This window comes from Asterias amurensis, chromosome 1 (genome assembly GCF_032118995.1).
Source record: "Asterias amurensis chromosome 1, ASM3211899v1".
Taxonomy (NCBI): domain Eukaryota; kingdom Metazoa; phylum Echinodermata; class Asteroidea; order Forcipulatida; family Asteriidae; genus Asterias; species Asterias amurensis.
In genome coordinates this window covers 37746316-37764365 of record NC_092648.1, presented here as the reverse complement: position 1 = coordinate 37764365, position 18050 = coordinate 37746316, and the positions used below count along the sequence as shown (strand labels likewise).

The 18050-nt window shown below is 37.0% G+C and overlaps 1 protein-coding gene across 5 annotated transcripts in view; it reads left to right on the top strand.

Moving 5' to 3' along the window:
* The window catches only part of LOC139939141 (neurexin-1-like), a 102115-nt gene extending 84320 nt beyond the window's left edge, over positions 1–17795 (top strand). For 3 of the 5 annotated variants that reach the window (XM_071934915.1, XM_071934898.1, XM_071934930.1), the window contains 8 exons: positions 2807–3571; positions 5237–5356; positions 6281–6459; positions 7078–7258; positions 11114–11472; positions 12425–12551; positions 13469–13480; positions 15735–17795. In XM_071934915.1, coding sequence (XP_071791016.1) covers positions 2807–3571; positions 5237–5356; positions 6281–6459; positions 7078–7258; positions 11114–11472; positions 12425–12551; positions 13469–13480; positions 15735–16360 — 2369 coding nt within the window. In that variant the 3' untranslated portion in view covers positions 16361–17795. The remainder of the gene's footprint in view (positions 1–2806; positions 3572–5236; positions 5357–6280; positions 6460–7077; positions 7259–11113; positions 11473–12424; positions 12552–13468; positions 13481–15734) is intronic. The other 2 variants (XM_071934923.1, XM_071934907.1) reach the window with 1 other exon arrangement.
* Positions 17796–18050: the final 255 nt, after the last annotated feature.

Sequence of the window (18050 nt, the reverse complement as noted above, 5' to 3'; positions counted from 1 at the left end):
TATTTCAAATCAATGTCATTCTTTCCCATGGAACTGAAAGTAACTTTGCCCAGCAAGAGATGAGCTGCCTTTCTGATTCTGTAACAAGGGTTTGTATTAAATATTGGATAGGTACTACAATTATCAACTTGTGAGTTAGTACTAAAACATTGGATAGGTACTACAATGATCAGCTAGTGGGTTTGTATTAAAACATTGGATAGGACTACAATTATCAACTTGTGAGATAAAACATTGGATAGGTACTACAATGATCAGCTAGTGTATTTGTATTAAATGTTGGATAGGTACTACAATTATCAACTTGTGAGTTAGTACTAAAACATTGGATAGGTACTACAATGATCAGCTAGTGGGTTTGTATTAAAACATTGGATAGGTACTACAAGGATCAGCTAGTGGGTTTGTATTAAAACATTGGATAGGTACTACAATGCTCAGCTAGTGGGTTTGTATTAAAACATTGGATAGGTACTACAATGATCAGCTAGTGGGTTTGTATTAAAACATTGGATAGGTACTACAAGGATCAGCTAGTGGGTTTGTATTAAAACATTAGGCACTACAATGCTCAGCTAGTTGGTTTGTATTAAAACATTGGATAGGTACTACAAGAATCAGCTAGTGGGTTTGTATTAAAACATTGGATAGTTACTACAATGATCAGCTGGTGGGTTTGTTTTAAAACATTGGATAGTTACTACAATGATCAGCTGGTGGGTTTGTATTAAAACATTAGGCACTGCAATGATCAGCTAGTGGGTTTGTATTAAAACATTGGATAGGTACTACAATGATCAGCTGGTGGGTTTGTATTAAAACATTGGATAGGTACTACAAGGATCAGCTAGTGGGTTTGTATTAAAACATTAGGCACTGCAATGATCAGCTAGTGGGTTTGTAATAAAACAAAGGATAGATACAATGCTCATTATCTATTGTGTGTTTTAACTGTTTAACCTTTAGCTCTTTTTAAGGAAATTTTTATACCGTACATGTTCAGGGCAATTCGACCATATCGGTTGTCATACTTTGTAATGTTTTTATGAGATAAACCAATAAGTATCGAGTGGGTTTGTATTAAAATATTGGATGGGTACTACAATGATCAGCTAGTGGGTTTGTATTAAAATATTGGATAGGTACTACACTGATCAGCTAGTGGGTTTGTATTAAAACATATTGGATAGGTACTACAATGATCAGCTAGTGGGTTTGTATTAAAACATTGGATAGGTACTACTTTGATCAGCTAGTGGGTTTGTATTAAAACATTGGGTAGGTACTACAATGATCAGCTAGTGGGTTTGTATTAAAACATTGGATAGGTACTACTTTGATCAGCTAGTGGGTTTGTATTAAAACATTGGATAGGACTACAATGATCAGCTAGTGGGTTTGTATTAAAACATTGGATAGGTACTACTTTGATCAGCTAATGGGTTTGTATTAAAACATTGGATAGGACTACAATGATCAGCTGGTGGGTTTGTATTAAAACATTGGATAGGTACTACTTTGATCAGCTAGTGGGATTGTATTAAAACATTGGGTAGGTACTACAATGATCAGCTTGTTGGTTTGTATTAAAACATTGGATAGGTACTACAAGGATCACCTTGTGAGTTAGTACCTATACATAAGATAGGTACTACAATGATCTGCTAGTGGGTTTGTATTTAAACACTGGATAGGTACTACAATTATCAACTTGTGTGTTTGTAGTTAAACATTGGATAGGCACTACAATGATCCACATGGAGTTAGTACCTATACATAAGATAGGTACAATGATCAGCGTGTGTGTTTGTGATAAAACATTGGATAGGTACTAAAATGATCAGCTTGTTGGTTTGTATTAAAGCAATGGATTGGTACACAAATATTGGATAAGTACTACATTAATCAGCTTGTGGGTTAGTACCTAAACATTGGATAGGTACTACAATGATCAGCTTTTTCTGATACTGTTTTGCTGGTACTTGTCAAAACATATTGGATAGGTATTTGGTTGTAAGGCTGTTTAGGAATTTAGTTTCTAGTGATGATGGTTATGAATATACTTAATTAGATAGTGAAGTTGGAATTCCATCAAAAATATTAAGGCATATGCTGAAATGTATAATATTCAAACAAAACACTTAAAGGATAGTTCCCTCTTGACCAAAATACAGTATAAAGTCTGTCATCTTTATATGTATATCAATCATCTTTAATGCACAACTGTGTGTTATGCGTAAATACAATGTGCGGAATGCTTGTCATGATTGGTGGGTGAACAAAACCAAACCCTACTTTGCTGAAGAATGGCATCTATCAGGAATTATCTATAACGTATGTCTACACCAAATTTTACTGGAGGGAAATCTATTCTGAGTGATACAGCAAAATTATATTTTCACACCGGCAGTATTTTTGTCTAAAAAGTTCACATGGGTCAAAGAAGAACATGCAAGTGTCTTGTTAAGTGCCATGATTCACCTACATTGATTGAAACCTTACTATATTTATTTATAAAAGCAGCTTTCAATAACAATTTACCAACGGATTATGGATACCCTCAGTTTAGATTTAAAAGATTCATGGGGTGTATAAAAACCTACTAATATTATTATGTATATTGAAGGTTAAGACTTTGACTCTAGTTCCAATGCAAAGTTTTCTCTAAAACATGATCTTAATATATAAGAATACTGTTCAAATAGGCAGAGGTTTTTAGGTGAAATCGGTGAGTTTTTGGCACAAAGTTGATGATGTACATAATTAATGTTTCCTTTGTGTTTTTCCCCTCTTTCTGTGCATTCAGCTGGAGCTGACTTTGAAAGCGGTACGCTAGACTTCCGCTATATCGACATAGGAAGTTTGATGAGTCGGCGACATCTTGTAGGCACCAAAGCCCCACCACCCAATTTCCAAGGCCATATGGAGCAGTTAATTTACAACAATCACCACTATTTTGACCTTGCCCGTGAAGAATCCCCTGACTTTATTGATAATTCAGCCACCTTTGGTGAGCAGATGAGTAGACGCCCAATTCATGATCCCTTCACTTTCCACACCACGGAGGTTCATGTTCAGCTGCCTCAGATAAAGACCTATCCAAGTCTCTCTCTCTTCTTTCAGTTCAAAACAACTGAACCTAATGGACTATTATTCTTCACTGAAGGAGAGCTTGACTTTATGGCAATAGAGCTGGTGGATGGATTCATCTACTATGTTTTCAATCTTGGTGGAGGTGCTAAGATGCTTCGTGGAAATACCCGTGAACGTCTTAACGATAACCGATGGCATGAAGTTGGAATATCCCATGATAGTCGAGATCGACAGGTTCTGAAAGTGGATGCTCGGTCAGTTAGGTCTCGGGCTACTGAGGAAGCCAATCATTTTGACTTTTCAGAGAATTTGTTTATTGGAGGGAAAGAAACTTTTGAGTTCCTCCCAGAAAAAATTCAATCAAGTCAAGGATATCAAGGGTGTCTCTCATCTCTTGAGATTAATGGTCGTCATGAGGATCTGTTGGAAATGGCTGTTAGTATGGAACTAAAGGAAGAACTTACAAGGGGATGTGAAGGTAAAAACATATCAAATAGACTTAAAACAATGTTAAAAGATAAAAACATATGAAACGGAATGTGAAGGTATAAAAACATATGAAAAAGACTTTAAACAATGTAAAGATAAAACACATATGAAACAGATTTGAAACAATGACAGACTTAAAACAATTTGACTTGTCAAATTGTAAAGACCAACAAGCAGTCTCATAAGCAGTCATTTGATAAGAGTTCACATGTTGTGGTGGGTACATTACTCCTTCATCACATTGTGAAAAACATTGGTTGTGTGCAGCAAAAGTAAATGTTGCATTGAATTATGGATTATTAGTTTGATATTATACAATATTATAAATTATGTTTACAATGTACAATAATACCAAGATTCATTTGTGAACTTCTGCAGCTAACAGATGTTACTCCGTTTCCTTATCATTAGCAGGTTTAATAATGATTTGTTTGAACAATTAAAGGATCACTCTATGTTCTTAGGTTAAAAATCACTTTGCCATCTTTTCACTAGGTTTACATCAGCATTGAGTAATGAATGAAACTTCCAAATATGTTTCATCTGTTAAAGACAGTGGACACTATTGGTAATTGTCAAATAATAGTCTTCACAGTTGGTGTATCTCAACATATGCATAAAATAGCAAACCTGTGAAAGTTTGAGCTCAATCGGTCGTCAAAGTTGCGAGATAATAATGAAAGAAAAAAACACCCTAAAACACCCTTGTCACACGGAGTTGTATGCTTTCTGATGCTTGATTTCAAGACCTCAAGTTCTAAACTTGAGGTCTTGAAATCAAATTTGTGGAAAATTACTTCTTTCTCGAAAACTACGTCACTTCAGCTGTTTCTCATAATGTTTTATACTATCAACCTCTCCCCATTACTTGTAATCAAGAAAGGTTTTATGATGATAATTATTTTGAGTAATTACCAATAGTGTCCACTGCCTTTAACATGTCACCAATATTGTTTGTTTGTACATTTATTCTGCTTTGTTTGAAAATAAATTTATATTTTTCCACCTCTGCCCAACTTTAACATAAACCAGAATTGAATAATAGTGATACTTTAAATAAGGGAATTAAAGGGTAGCAACGAGTTCTTAAACGGCCGTCTAAAACCAACAGGGTCGTTGCCGTGTGATAAATCACATAAATGTTAAATAAATGTTTATTGCACGGCAACGACCATGCAAGGTTTTGAACGGACTATTAAGAACGAGTAACTACTCTTTTATTCCCAATCATAAATGCCCTTTTTGTTAAAAAAAAAATCTTTAAAAAAATACAATTATAGACACTTTGACAATTGAAAATTTGAGGTTTGAAATATTTTTTTCAAAAACTTTGTGAAGAATCTGTTTGATGCGCAAGGGTTGTGTGTATGCGTACGCACTTAGACTACGCGCACGCGCTTGCAATACGCGCCGTTACTAATAGCTATGATCTGCGTGTTCCGCGTAATTATATAGGTGCGCGTTAGCTTGTGCGCCCGACACGTGGAAGCCTGCCGGTTATAAACAGCTCCAGCTGGGCATTATCAACTGTTTAAACACCCCCACGTGACACGCTCTCCACCAATAGGAGTAGCGAAACTGTCTGGGTTATTTATGAACGTAAATTCGTAATGAAAATGCTAGAGAAGTCAAACTTTGTGTCTTATTTTGACAGATAAGCGAGAGTTATGTATTGATAACTTGTGTAACTTTGGAGGCATCTGTATACCTGGGTTTGATACATACACATGTGACTGCAGTATGACAAGCTTCACTGGCCAGTACTGTAGTAACGGTAAGTTAGTTCAGTTGTTTGGAGGGATTCAGCCAGTGGTAATGCCAGTACTGTAGTAACGGTAAGTTAGTTCAGTTGTTTGGAGGGATTCAGCCAGTGGTAATGCCAGTACTGTAGTAACGGTAAGTTAGTTCAGTTGTTTGGAGGGATTCAGCCAGTATACTGTAGTAACGGTAAGTTAGTTCAGTTGTTTAGAGGGATTCAGCCAGTGGTAATGCCAGTACTGTAGTAATGGTAAGTTAGTTCAGTTGTTTTGAGGGATTCAGCCAGTAGGCTACTGTAGTAACGGTAAGTTAGTTCAGTTGTTTGGAGGGATTCAGCCAGTACACTGTAGTAACGGTAAGTTAGTTCAGTTGTTTAGAGGGATTCAGCCAGTGGTAATGCCAGTACTGTAGTAACGGTAAGTTAGTTCAGTTGTTTAGAGGGATTCAGCCAGTGGTAATGCCAGTACTGTAGTAACGGTAAGTTAGTTCAGTTGTTTAGAGGGATTCAGCCAGTGGTAATGCCAGTACTGTAGTAACGGTAAGTTAGTTCAGTTGTTTTGAGGGATTCAGCCAGTGGTAATGTTGTCATAATTTGACACAATACCAAAGTCTTTTCAGTACATGTTTTAGTGTTTCCCCAAAGTACACTTTGACAACACCAATTAACCAATATTAAATCATTTTCATCACTAGTCATTAAATCTAAACAATGAATTTTGTAAAATTCACAAAAGTGGTAAGGTCGCCTTTTGTGACAGACTCTGCTTGGGTTAAACTGTGGGGCGGTGTTGCTGTTACATTTATGCCACAGCTATGGTTCATATATGCAGTGCATATTATGCACCCTGCATTAGTTATTTGTTTTGTTCAAATGATAACCTTAGAACTGATGCAATGTATCTTGAAACCTCCATGTATATTTTGAACTTTGACTTGACAGTGAGTGTAGGCTACCAGTTTGGTGAGACTGGTGGACTCATCTCTCTTCAACTACCTAAGGATCAATGGTTAAGATCAGACCGAGACAGCTTGAGTTTTGGTTTTGTTTCTGAAGCTGAGGATGCGGTTATCAGTCATGTCGGCAGTGCAACGTCAAATGACTACATTGAAATGAAATTGGTAAGAGGATCAACAGAAATTATAAAGAAGAATAGCTTTGCTGTTTCTCATGAGCTTTTGTTCAATGTTTGGTGTGCTTAGGCTCTGTGATCTTTTCTGTTTGATGCCTAGAAAAGTTGCACTAAGCAAATGCACTACTTGTAGCCAAATGGTTTAATCAATTGTTGTGCAAAGTTGTGTTGTAAATACCAATTGGAAAGTTTCATACATTCATTAGTCAATTTATAAGTCTTCATTTCAGCATGCAAGTTGAAAAGCATTACTCCATGACTGATTTAAGTAATACTGGTTTTTCACTGTTAAAAGTGTGACATAAGTTTATTGATATCAATATAAACCACAAGGGAAACTGACTGGGTAAATTTTTGAAATGATTTTTGGGGTTGAACAAAGAATTGACTAGAGTGGGATTCGAACCAAGTTTATTGCTTACATTTTCCTGCGGGATGATATTCTATGTTTTCTTATAAAGACATGTTACTGTACATTCCATCTGCTGGCCTACTGACGTTATAACATGAAATGTACCCCTCCATTTGCCCCCCCCCCCCCAAGTTGAATGTAAACCTCAAAATATTTAGTGATAACTTTCTGTTTATTGATTGCACTGAACTCCAGATTGCTGGTCATCTATTTGTCACCTACAACTTTGGAGGAAATGATCATGTAATTGGAGAGAAAACCTATGGAGTAAACGATGGTCGATATCACATTGTACAGTTCACCAGACGAGGAGCAAACTCTACTCTCCAGGTGGACTCATTTCCAAAAGTAGAACTCTTTCCCAGTTTTGGAAGAAGTAAGTGAACCTAATTATTAGTAATATAATTGCATTCTACACACAAAACGTTTGTTTCACTTTGAGCTTGGTGTACATGTGCGCCAGTAGTTGTTATAGCGCCCTCTTGCGTGGGGTTTGTCTTTGTTTACGTCGCCTTGTGTTGATGCATCCATCTCCCAACCCTGGCGGTGCATTATAGTTGTAAATAACATTTTCTTGTCAGTTACTGAAAACAAACCTTTTCACTTATGTGGAAAGGTTGCATTGTAAACTGCTCACAAAAAGTAAGGAAACTTTTTTAATACAGTATATTTGTTATTATTTAATACTCTCTTTGTATATGGTATATATCAATGCAAAGCTGAACTGTTCCTCTTTAAAATGATACTACATTTGCAATGATAAAATGTTGCTGAACTTGGCTACACGAATAACAATGAGGCAAAGTCACAAATCAAATGTGCCAAAATTACCGTTGTCTGTGAATGGTCAATAGGTAATGCTCAATAATCGAACCGATCAAGCTTTTCAGAACCATTAATGGTTTACACAGTGATTTGCACCAGTGAGCTCATCGGACACAATTAACCCTCATCTCATGATAAACACCTTATTTGATGGGTATTTGCAAGACGATATTATACAGCCGAATGCAGTCCCATACTTGCAGACTCTTAAAAATGCCATCTTTTAAGATGACAACACTCCCCCCCATCGATCCCGACTGGTGACTGACTACCTGAAAAATGTTGGGGTGCACCGGATGGATTGGCCTGCTAACAGTCCAGACCTGAATCCCATGGAACATCTGTGGGACCAGCTTGGCCTCGCTGTCCGCGCCAGAACCACCAACACATCAACTGTGGCTGACCTAACCAGGTTCCTTAATAAAGAATGGAATGCCATCCATCATTGTAAGCGCATCACAAGACTTGTGTGCAGCATGAGAAGAAGGTGCCAGGCTGTCATCAACGCTTTCGGATCATCCACTTGTTACTGAACTTTTTGTATTAATAAAGTGTATTAAGATCAGTAAGTTGTCTTGTTCTATACCAAACTTCTTGTCTCAATAAAGTGGATTAAGATCAGTAAGTTGTCTTGCTTTTTTGAATTATAGTGTCAATTTGATTGTTCACACAGTAACACAATTAATTTTGGCACATTTGATTTGTGACTTTGTCTCATTCTCATGAACGTGGCCAAGTCCAGCAACATGTAATCATTGCAAATGTGGTATCATTTTAAAGAGGAACAGTTCAGCTTTGCAATGATATATACCATATACAAAGAGAGTATTAAATAATAACAAATATACTGGATTGAAAAAAGTTTCCTTACTTTTTGTGAGCAGTTTATAATTATTGTAATTAAACAATTAAAGCTCTTCAAGATTTAGTAAAATTGAAGCAACATTTTATTTTTGAAGTAAAAAAAAATTGGTAGTTTACACAAGGTGTTAGTTCTTGACATCAATTACTGTACCAGTAAGACTTTATTTGGCTGGGTGCACCTCTTGTCAGTTCTTGGCATCAATGACTGTACTAGTAAGACTTTATTTGGCTGGGTGCACCTCTTGTTAGTTCTTGGCATCAATGACTGCACTTGTAAGACTGTATTTGGCTGGGTGCACCTCTTGTTAGTTCTTGGCATCAATGACTGTACTAGTAAGACTTTATATGGCTGGGTGCACCTCTTGTTAGTTCTTGGCATCAATGACTGCACTAGTAAGACTTTATATGGCTGGGTGCACCTCTTGTTAGTTCTTGGCATCAATGACTGCACTAGTAAGACTTTATTTGGCTGGGTGCACCTCTTGTTAGTTCTTGGCATCAATGACTGTACTAGTAAGACTTTGTTTGGCTGGGTGCACCTCTTGTTAGTTCTTGGCATCAATGACTGTACTAGTAAGACTTTATATGGCTGGGTGCACCTCTTGTCAGTTCTTGGCATCAATGACTGCACTTGTAAGACTGTATTTGGCTGGGTGCACCTCTTGTTAGTTCTTGGCATCAATGACTGTACTAGTAAGACTTTATATGGCTGGGTGCACCTCTTGTCAGTTCTTGGCATCAATGACTGCACTTGTAAGACTGTATTTGGCTGGGTGCACCTCTTGTCAGTTCTTGGCATCAATGACTGCACTTGTAAGACTTTATTTGGCTGGGTGCACCTCTTGTTAGTTCTTGGCATCAATGACTGTACTAGTAAGACTTTATTTGGCTGGGTGCACCTCTTGTTAGTTCTTGGCATCAATGACTGTACTAGTAAGACTTTATATGGCTGGGTGCACCTCTTGTTAGTTCTTGGCATCAATGACTGCACTTGTAAGACTTTATTTGGCTGGGTGCACCTCTTGTTAGTTCTTGGCATCAATGACTGTACTAGTAAGACTTTATTTGGCTGGGTGCACCTCTTGTTAGTTCTTGGCATCAATGACTGCACTTGTAAGACTTTATTTGGCTGGGTGCACCTCTTGTTAGTTCTTGGCATCAATGACTGTACTAGTAAGACTTTATTTGGCTGGGTGCACCTCTTGTTAGTTCTTGGCATCAATGACTGTACTAGTAAGACTTTATATGGCTGGGTGCACCTCTTGTTAGTTCTTGGCATCAATGACTGCACTTGTAAGACTTTATTTGGCTGGGTGCACCTCTTGTTAGTTCTTGGCATCAATGACTGTACTAGTAAGACTTTATTTGGCTGGGTGCACCTCTTGTTAGTTCTTGGCATCAATGACTGTACTAGTAAGACTGTATTTGGCTGGGTGCACCTCTTGTTAGTTCTTGGCATTAATGACTGCACTTGTAAGACTTTATTTGGCTGGGTGCACCTCTTGTTAGTTCTTGGCATCAATGACTGTACTAGTAAGACTTTATTTGGCTGGGTGCACCTCTTGTTAGTTCTTGGCATCAATGACTGCACTAGTAAGACTTTATATGGCTGGTTGCACCTCTTGTTAGTTCTTGGCATCAATGACTGCACTAGTAAGACTTTATTTGGCTGGGTGCACCTCTTGTTAGTTCTTGGCATCAATGACTGTACTAGTAAGACTTTATTTGGCTGGGTGCACCTCTTGTTAGTTCTTGGCATCAATGACTGTACTAGTAAGACTTTATATGGCTGGGTGCACCTCTTGTCAGTTCTTGGCATCAATGACTGTACTAGTAAGACTTTATTTGGCTGGGTGCACCTCTTGTTAGTTCTTGGCATTAATGACTGCACTTGTAAGACTTTATTTGGCTGGGTGCACCTCTTGTCAGTTCTTGGCATCAATGACTGCACTAGTAAGACTTTATTTGGTTGGGTGCACCTCTTGTTATACAGATTGAACCCGTTGTGGGTTAGATTTCCTGGGAAGGACAAGCATTGTGCCAAGTGCTTTGCTTTCCCATCACTTCATTGGTTTTGATTTATATTCAACTTTGAATTGGTTGCATTTTATATTATATTCTTTGTTTGGTTTCCAAACCAATCTGGCCAGCTGCATAATCAAATGTAAGCTCAATAATTATAGGTTTGAAAAAGTTGTTAAGACTATTTCAAAATAAAGTCAATTCAATAAAGTCAATTCAATAAAAATCTATCTTTTTGAAAGTTTGTATATACTCAGCGCCTTAAGTACTTTGCTTGGTAGATAGGTGCGGTATAGTAGTAGACTTCAATTTTTTTATTATTATATTATTATTATTTGTTATTATAATTTTGAACTGACCGCTCAAGTCTAACCAAGTGTCAGTTTTGAATAAGTCATTTTTAAATTTATTAATAAAAGAATTTAACATCAGTAATTCTTGTTTACCGCCAAATAATAAAGCAAAGCTTCAAACATGTTTTCAATTGATAAATACTTTTTATTGTTTCAAACAATGCAAGGGAAACAAGCTCGTTACTTTGATGACCAATCAGTTGTCAACATCGGAGGACGGAGCCCTATTCCAAGTCGGCGTAAGCGTCGAGTCATCACCCATCCTTTTGCTGGCATTATCTCTGGCTTGGCCTACAATGATCTACGAATCATGGACATGGCGGCATCTGGGGATTCAAGAATCCACTTTGAGGGTGATGTTTCACTGGTATCTTCTAATACCATTTGGGACTTTGTAACGGAGCCCTTTCCTACCATAGCACTTACTACTGCTAATGTGACTCAGGAACCAGACCAGCCTGAAATTCCTGAACCTGAACCTTCACCACATGTTGGTGGAAATAAAACAATGACTAGACCAACAAAGGTAGGAACTCATTTTAATGGTTTGGGGATTGGGAGGAAAGGGATTGGATACAGTGTTACGTACGACCAACTCACAAATCAGCCACAATGATTCACAGGTACTTGTACTGCAAGATTACCCTAAACTGCCTACAGAACCACTTCTTTGTTACACATACTTAAAATAATATTCCTTAGACTTGTCCAATTCCCTGTGGGAGAGGACAGCCTCAAGCTGCTTTATATGAGCACTCGGAGCAAGATATTAATCCAAAACAATACATCCAGTTTCTAGTTTTGCACTTGGGTTAAAGGAACACGTTGCCTTGGATCGGTCGAGTTGGTCAATAAAAAGTGTTTGTAACCGTTTGTTATAAAATGTATATGCTTAGAAAGATGTTGTAAAAGTAGAATACAATGATCTACACAAATATGCCTCGAAATTGCCTGGTTTTCCTTTTGTCTCGTCGACTAACATGGTCGGCCATTTATGGGAGTCAAATTTTTGACTCCCATAAATGGCCGACCGTGTTAGTTCGCAAAGTAAAAGGAAAACCACGCACTTTCGAGGCAAATTTGTGTGATTCATTATATTCTACTTTTAAATTATCTATCTAACCATTTGCATTTAATAACAAACGGTTTCAAACGCTTTTCAACTACCAACTCGTCCGATCCAAGGCAACGTGTTCCTTTAAGAAAAGCACTTTGCATCAAGATCATTAGCCAGAATAGGATTCAAACCTACAATGCTATAGCTCTGTCACACCATATTGGAGTCCAATATACTGTCTGCAGTCCGCAACACTACTTCAGGTGTAGGGAAATTACCCCAAAATACTTTAAAAGTTGCTTCACTTTGTGAATGCCAGTAACTAGATTTCGTTGACAATAATGTCATACCAAGGACCTCAGTTAAAAACTAACTCAAAATAACTTCTATTTTGTCATGGTTGATTTGTGTGAACCCTTAGATGATAATGTCTACAGCTACTACTGATGGAGAGATAGACTTTGGTACTGATGCAGAAAACATCTTTGTAACTCAATCTGGATGTGGTACTGTTGATGATGAAGATTGCCAACATGGTGGAGCTTCAGGTAAACAGGTTCTTAAATAACCAACTGACTTACTACTTCCAACACTTTCTGCCTTAGTCAATCAATTAACATTTATTGAACTTAAAAGAAAATCGCATGCAATCTTGTGTTTGTGCAATTAAACAGTGTCAGTTGAGAAATGAGTCCTGTTCAAACGACACATTTTTGTATCTCTCAAAATCTCAATATTATGTCTACTTACTTTCTGAGTAATCAATTCTGAATCCTTGTGTCACATTAACATCTGATTTAACTGATTTATCATCATCTAACAATGACAGCATTGAGATAAATGTGGGTAAAGTTGAGTTTACAAATTTCAAACAAAAGCAATTTTGTTTCTCAAACTCTTAACTCTTTTGTAAAGATCAAACCCCAAAATCAGTTTGTATCTTTATACAATTTCAATTTAAACATGGTGAACGATATGATTGGTTCTGTTTGCTGGAACACTATAGTAGTAATTCTCCAGTTTTGATGAATAGAATTTAATTCAAATAACAAACACAAGGGAATTTAGTTCCAAACAACACATTGTCCTAAACTATACTTTTATACTCTACACAGAGGAAGGAAATGTTATCATATGGTGTCACAGTAAATTGAAACATGAACTGGAATAAAAATGTTACCATCGCTCAGAATTAACATGCCATTTTGTCGTTCTTCCTCCTCAAAACATGTATAGCAATCTTCATGCACTGGTTATTGTGCAGAGTGATCAGGCATTGTATTCAAAACACTCAAAAGAAACACATAATTAAATTCTAGCAAAGAATATCTAGTTTGTAATCCTTAGACTTTGTGTTGTTTAAACATACTTCATATTTAAGAGACAGCTTTTCATTGCTGGTGTTTCTGCATTTTCTAATTTGCAATCTCTTTTTCTTTTTATGTAATTTCTTTTTGGTGTCCAGTCACTTCTAAAGGTAAAACTACTTTCCGCTTTTGTGTTGCTTTATCTTTTAATCAATTCCACCACCTCCCGTCATGTCATTTATTTCACACAGAAACACACATTGTCAAGTTTGAATTTGAACAAAACATTCTCAAATCACACTTGAAAGTAGTTTTAGCAGACAACAGTATTTAACTTGAATATGCTTAAAAGATAGATAATTGTTTTATATATGTCAAGATACAATCAGTAGATTGAATCTAAGTTTACATCAATTCAATAAAAACTCAGTTAGAAAATTACAAAATTACTTAATCATTTCAAAGTGATTAAGGGATGAAATATGTCAACAATGGGGAAGAAGCATTATTAAGTGTGAGCCAAATGAAAATACATAATTAAATTTTGATATAATTCAAATACTACTGTGAAATGTTATTTTTGTACAGTTAGTTGAATGCATGGAAAATCATTTCTGCAAATCTGCACCTTTTATATCATTTTTGCACCTTCACAATTTGTCAACTTCAATAAACATAAATAATCTTTTAATTCTGCAAGTTGGTATTCCAATTCCCTTTTCAGCATGTTGAAACATCTGACTGTTGTTTTTCACACAAGTCTCTTTTTTATTTTGTGTGAATATAAACCTTCAGCATTAAGTCATATTTCCTTTATTTGGTTCACACCCATCAATTCATTCCGTGAACAGTTAGGATAAGGTGTTGGTCTAAAGTTTAAGCCTTCAAAATTGTTAAGAAAAATACTTTTAAAAAACATAGCCTCTTGTTCCCACCAGTCTGGCCACAGCCTTTATATAACCCCATACCCAAATGGGTTGAATCACCCCTTACCCACAGTGCCCCTTGTTCCACTATGCCCACAGTTCCCACCAGTCTGGCCACAGCCTTTATATAACCCCATACCCAAATGGGTTGAATCACCCCTTACCCACAGTGCCCCTTGTTCCACTATGCCCACAGTTCCCACCAGTCTGGCCACAGCCTTTATATAACCCCATACCCAAATGGGTTGAATCACCCCTTACCCACAGTGCCCCATGTTCCACTATGCCCACAGTTCCCATGTACTATACCCAGAGTGCCATTGCCGATCACCCAATACCCAAGGTTTGCCTCGTACCCCATACTTAAACAGCATTCTTGTATGGCCCTGATACTGCTTGTTTCACCTATTTACCCAAAGTGACCCTTGAATGACCCCGATACTCAAAGTTTGCCCGTACCCAAAGTGCCCTTGTACAACCCTATATCCAAAGTTTGCCCTTAAACTGCCCCATGTGCACCCAAGTATGACCCCTGATCAGATACTCACAGTTTGCCCTGTCCCATAGTGTCCTTGTTTCACCTATTTACCCAAAGTGCCCTTATACCACCCCAAACCTAAACGACATTCTTGTTCGACCCTGATATTCAAAGTTTGCTCTTATACAACCCCAAACCTAAACGACATTCTTGTACGACCCTGATATTTAAAGTTTGCTCTTATACAACCCCAAACCTAAACGACATTCTTGTACGACCCTGATATTTAAAGTTTGCCCTTATACCACCCCAAACCTAAACAACATTCTTGTACGACCCTGATATTTAAAGTTTGCCCTTATACCACCCCAAACCTAAACGACATTCTTGTACGACCCTGATATTCAAAGTTTGCTCTTATACAACCCCAAACCTAAACGACATTCTTGTATGACCCTGATATTTAAAGTTTGCCCTTATACCACCCCAAACCTAAACGACATTCTTGTACGACCCTGATATTTAAAGTTTGCCCTTATACCACCCCAAACCTAAACGACATTCTTGTACGACCCTGATATTTAAAGTTTGCTCTTATACCACCCCAAACCTAAACGACATTCTTGTACGACCCTGATATTCAACGTTTGCTCTTATACACCCCAAACCTAAACGACATTCTTGTACGACCCTGATATTCAACGTTTGCCCTTATGTTCAATCTATGTTCATTAGATTCCATTGGTTCAGTGACTGCCCAGACAGCTAGATTTCCCCTGACCTCTTGTGTATGATATAACTTAGTCTATTGAGTGGCTGCCGAGGCTGCCGGCCCTCCTCATGTATAATAATAAGAACAAATTCTTTGCTCTTGACAAATAATTTTCTACTCTTAAATCCAAACCTACCAATGTGCCCCCGTTGTCTGTCTTCACATCAACCTTAGTCCATTTGAATTGCCAATGGTGCCCTCTTTGATTTAAAACTTCATTTGTCTTTCACATTATTTGCATTTTACAGGTGATGAAGCAATATTTACACCTGTTGATGAGCAAGATTCAACAACAGCACCGAGTATAACAACCCCTGCTTCTACTACAATCATTACTGGTGAACTCTTTACTACTATTCCTCCCAAGCCTGATGCCACTTCTATGCCTGAGTTTTCAGGTACGTTGTGTGATGGAGTGGATGACCCAGGCTGTGTAAATGGAGATACAACACAAAGCACCGCAACAGATTTCAACTTCACTGCAGTCAAGAGTACACCAAACCCTCCAGCCCCTACACCAAAAATCACAAAGATGATGTCATCATCACCACCCAAGGTTACAATTGGTGCACCCCCACCAGAGCAGAAGCAAGGTAAAGGTTTAGGTTTCCTGGGGCAGACATGGCTAGTCATTGGGCTAGTTGCTTCTGGTGCTCTTATTTTCCTCCTCCTTGTCATTATTTTATACAAATTTAGAAATAGAAATGAGGGTTCTTATCATATAAACGAGAGTCGTAACTACAGTGTCAGTGATGCTACACGTACTGCATTACTTCCAACCCAGCAACAGCCAAACACGAATGGCACGGTGCCCACAAAACCAATTAAACCTAAACTGCCACCAGAGTATGCAACCAAAGAATGGTATGTCTGATTTTTTACTTAGCTGCTAATTAATATTGTTGATTTAAAGACTTTTTGATTTACCACTGTATGTTAAGTTTTGTTGAAAGAGACACCTGTTAAGTAAAGAAATTGTCAATTTAGTTGAATGTTAACACTTATAAATCTAAGGCAACATCTTTCTAATCAGTAGGTTAAAAAATTAAATTGAAAAAGTTGTGTCTGTGTTACACTGCATTCTACAATAACTCACAGATACAATTTTAAGTGTCAAATGTGGCACAATATCAGAAAAGGTAAGATATTTTAATCTGATTTCTGATGCTTTTGTTTTGGATAATGGAGCCGTATGATTTGGTTTAAACTTGTGTGTTTTTTACCAGAGAGATACAAGAGTATCATCTAATACCGAAATACCTTGTTATGTACATTACTTATCACATGGTTCCTCTTTTCTGAGCAATTAATTTGTTTTATTAAAATAAGTTGACAAAATAGTTTGACTTTATGCTGTCTTCTTTGTCAGCTATCTTGCCAGTTTTCGGCAAGTATATTGTTTTCTGTTCCTCTTTTGTTCTATAAATTGTTTATTTATATTCTTTTCATTGGACACTTTTGGTATAACATCATTCGCTAAAGTCTACAGTCATCCTTTTAAAACAATATTCTTCCCTTGCCCGTGTTTAAACTATTCTGATTTACCTAAGGAGGAGTGTAGTTTTAGACAATGTGAAAAATATGTTTGTTAATAGTTAAACAATAATATTAAGTATAAATATGTAGAGTTGACATGTTATTTGCCGGTTCAGTGTGAATTAAGTTTTATTTATTTTACTTCAAAGTGATTTTGAGTGTATTTTGTAGAAAACAAAAAAACTTTCAAAAATAATTATACAAAACAATGTATATATTATGACAGTTGGAGGAACGTTCAAATATTGTAAGGATGCTTAATATTTCAGCTGAATAAATGTCAGGTTACAATATAGATATTTTATAATGAAAAAGCTATACGATTGGTTGAGTAATGTTAAGACAGAGATCAGCTGGTTGAGTAATGTTAAGACAGAGATCAGCATAAGGGAAGTTATGTAAACGGTTCATATTTCAGCATTGATTAGACGTCAGGTTTCTTCAATTCTTGGCTGGTGTTTACTTAACTTAAATCAATATTATAATAATATAGTTGTAAATAAAAATTTAAAAAACTGGGAAAACAACACTACTGTATGACTTAGTGTGCGTTCCAAAAAATCTAAAGAATATTTCGATCCCACCCCTCGAAATAATAACCCACAGTCGCTCAAGCCAATCCAGGAACAGTGCTGTTTTATGCAAATCATTGTTCACAATATTGACGAATAGGCGTTCACCATTACGAAACCTCCAGGTGCACACAGCACGCGTGCTCATACAGGTAGTGTTTTGGATCGGACGAGTTGGTCTATAAAAAGCGTTTGTAACCGTTTGTTATAAAATGTATATGATTGGAAAGATGTTTTAAAAGTAGAATATAATGATCCACACAGATTTGTTTCGGTTTTCCTCTTACTTGGCGAACTAACACGGTCGGCCATTTATGGGTGTCAAAAAATTTGACTCCCATAAATGGCCGACCGTGTTAGTCGACGAGGTAAAAGGAAAACCGTGCAACTTCGAGGCATGTTTGTGTGGATCATTGTATTCTACTTTAACAACATCTTTCTAACCATATGCATTTT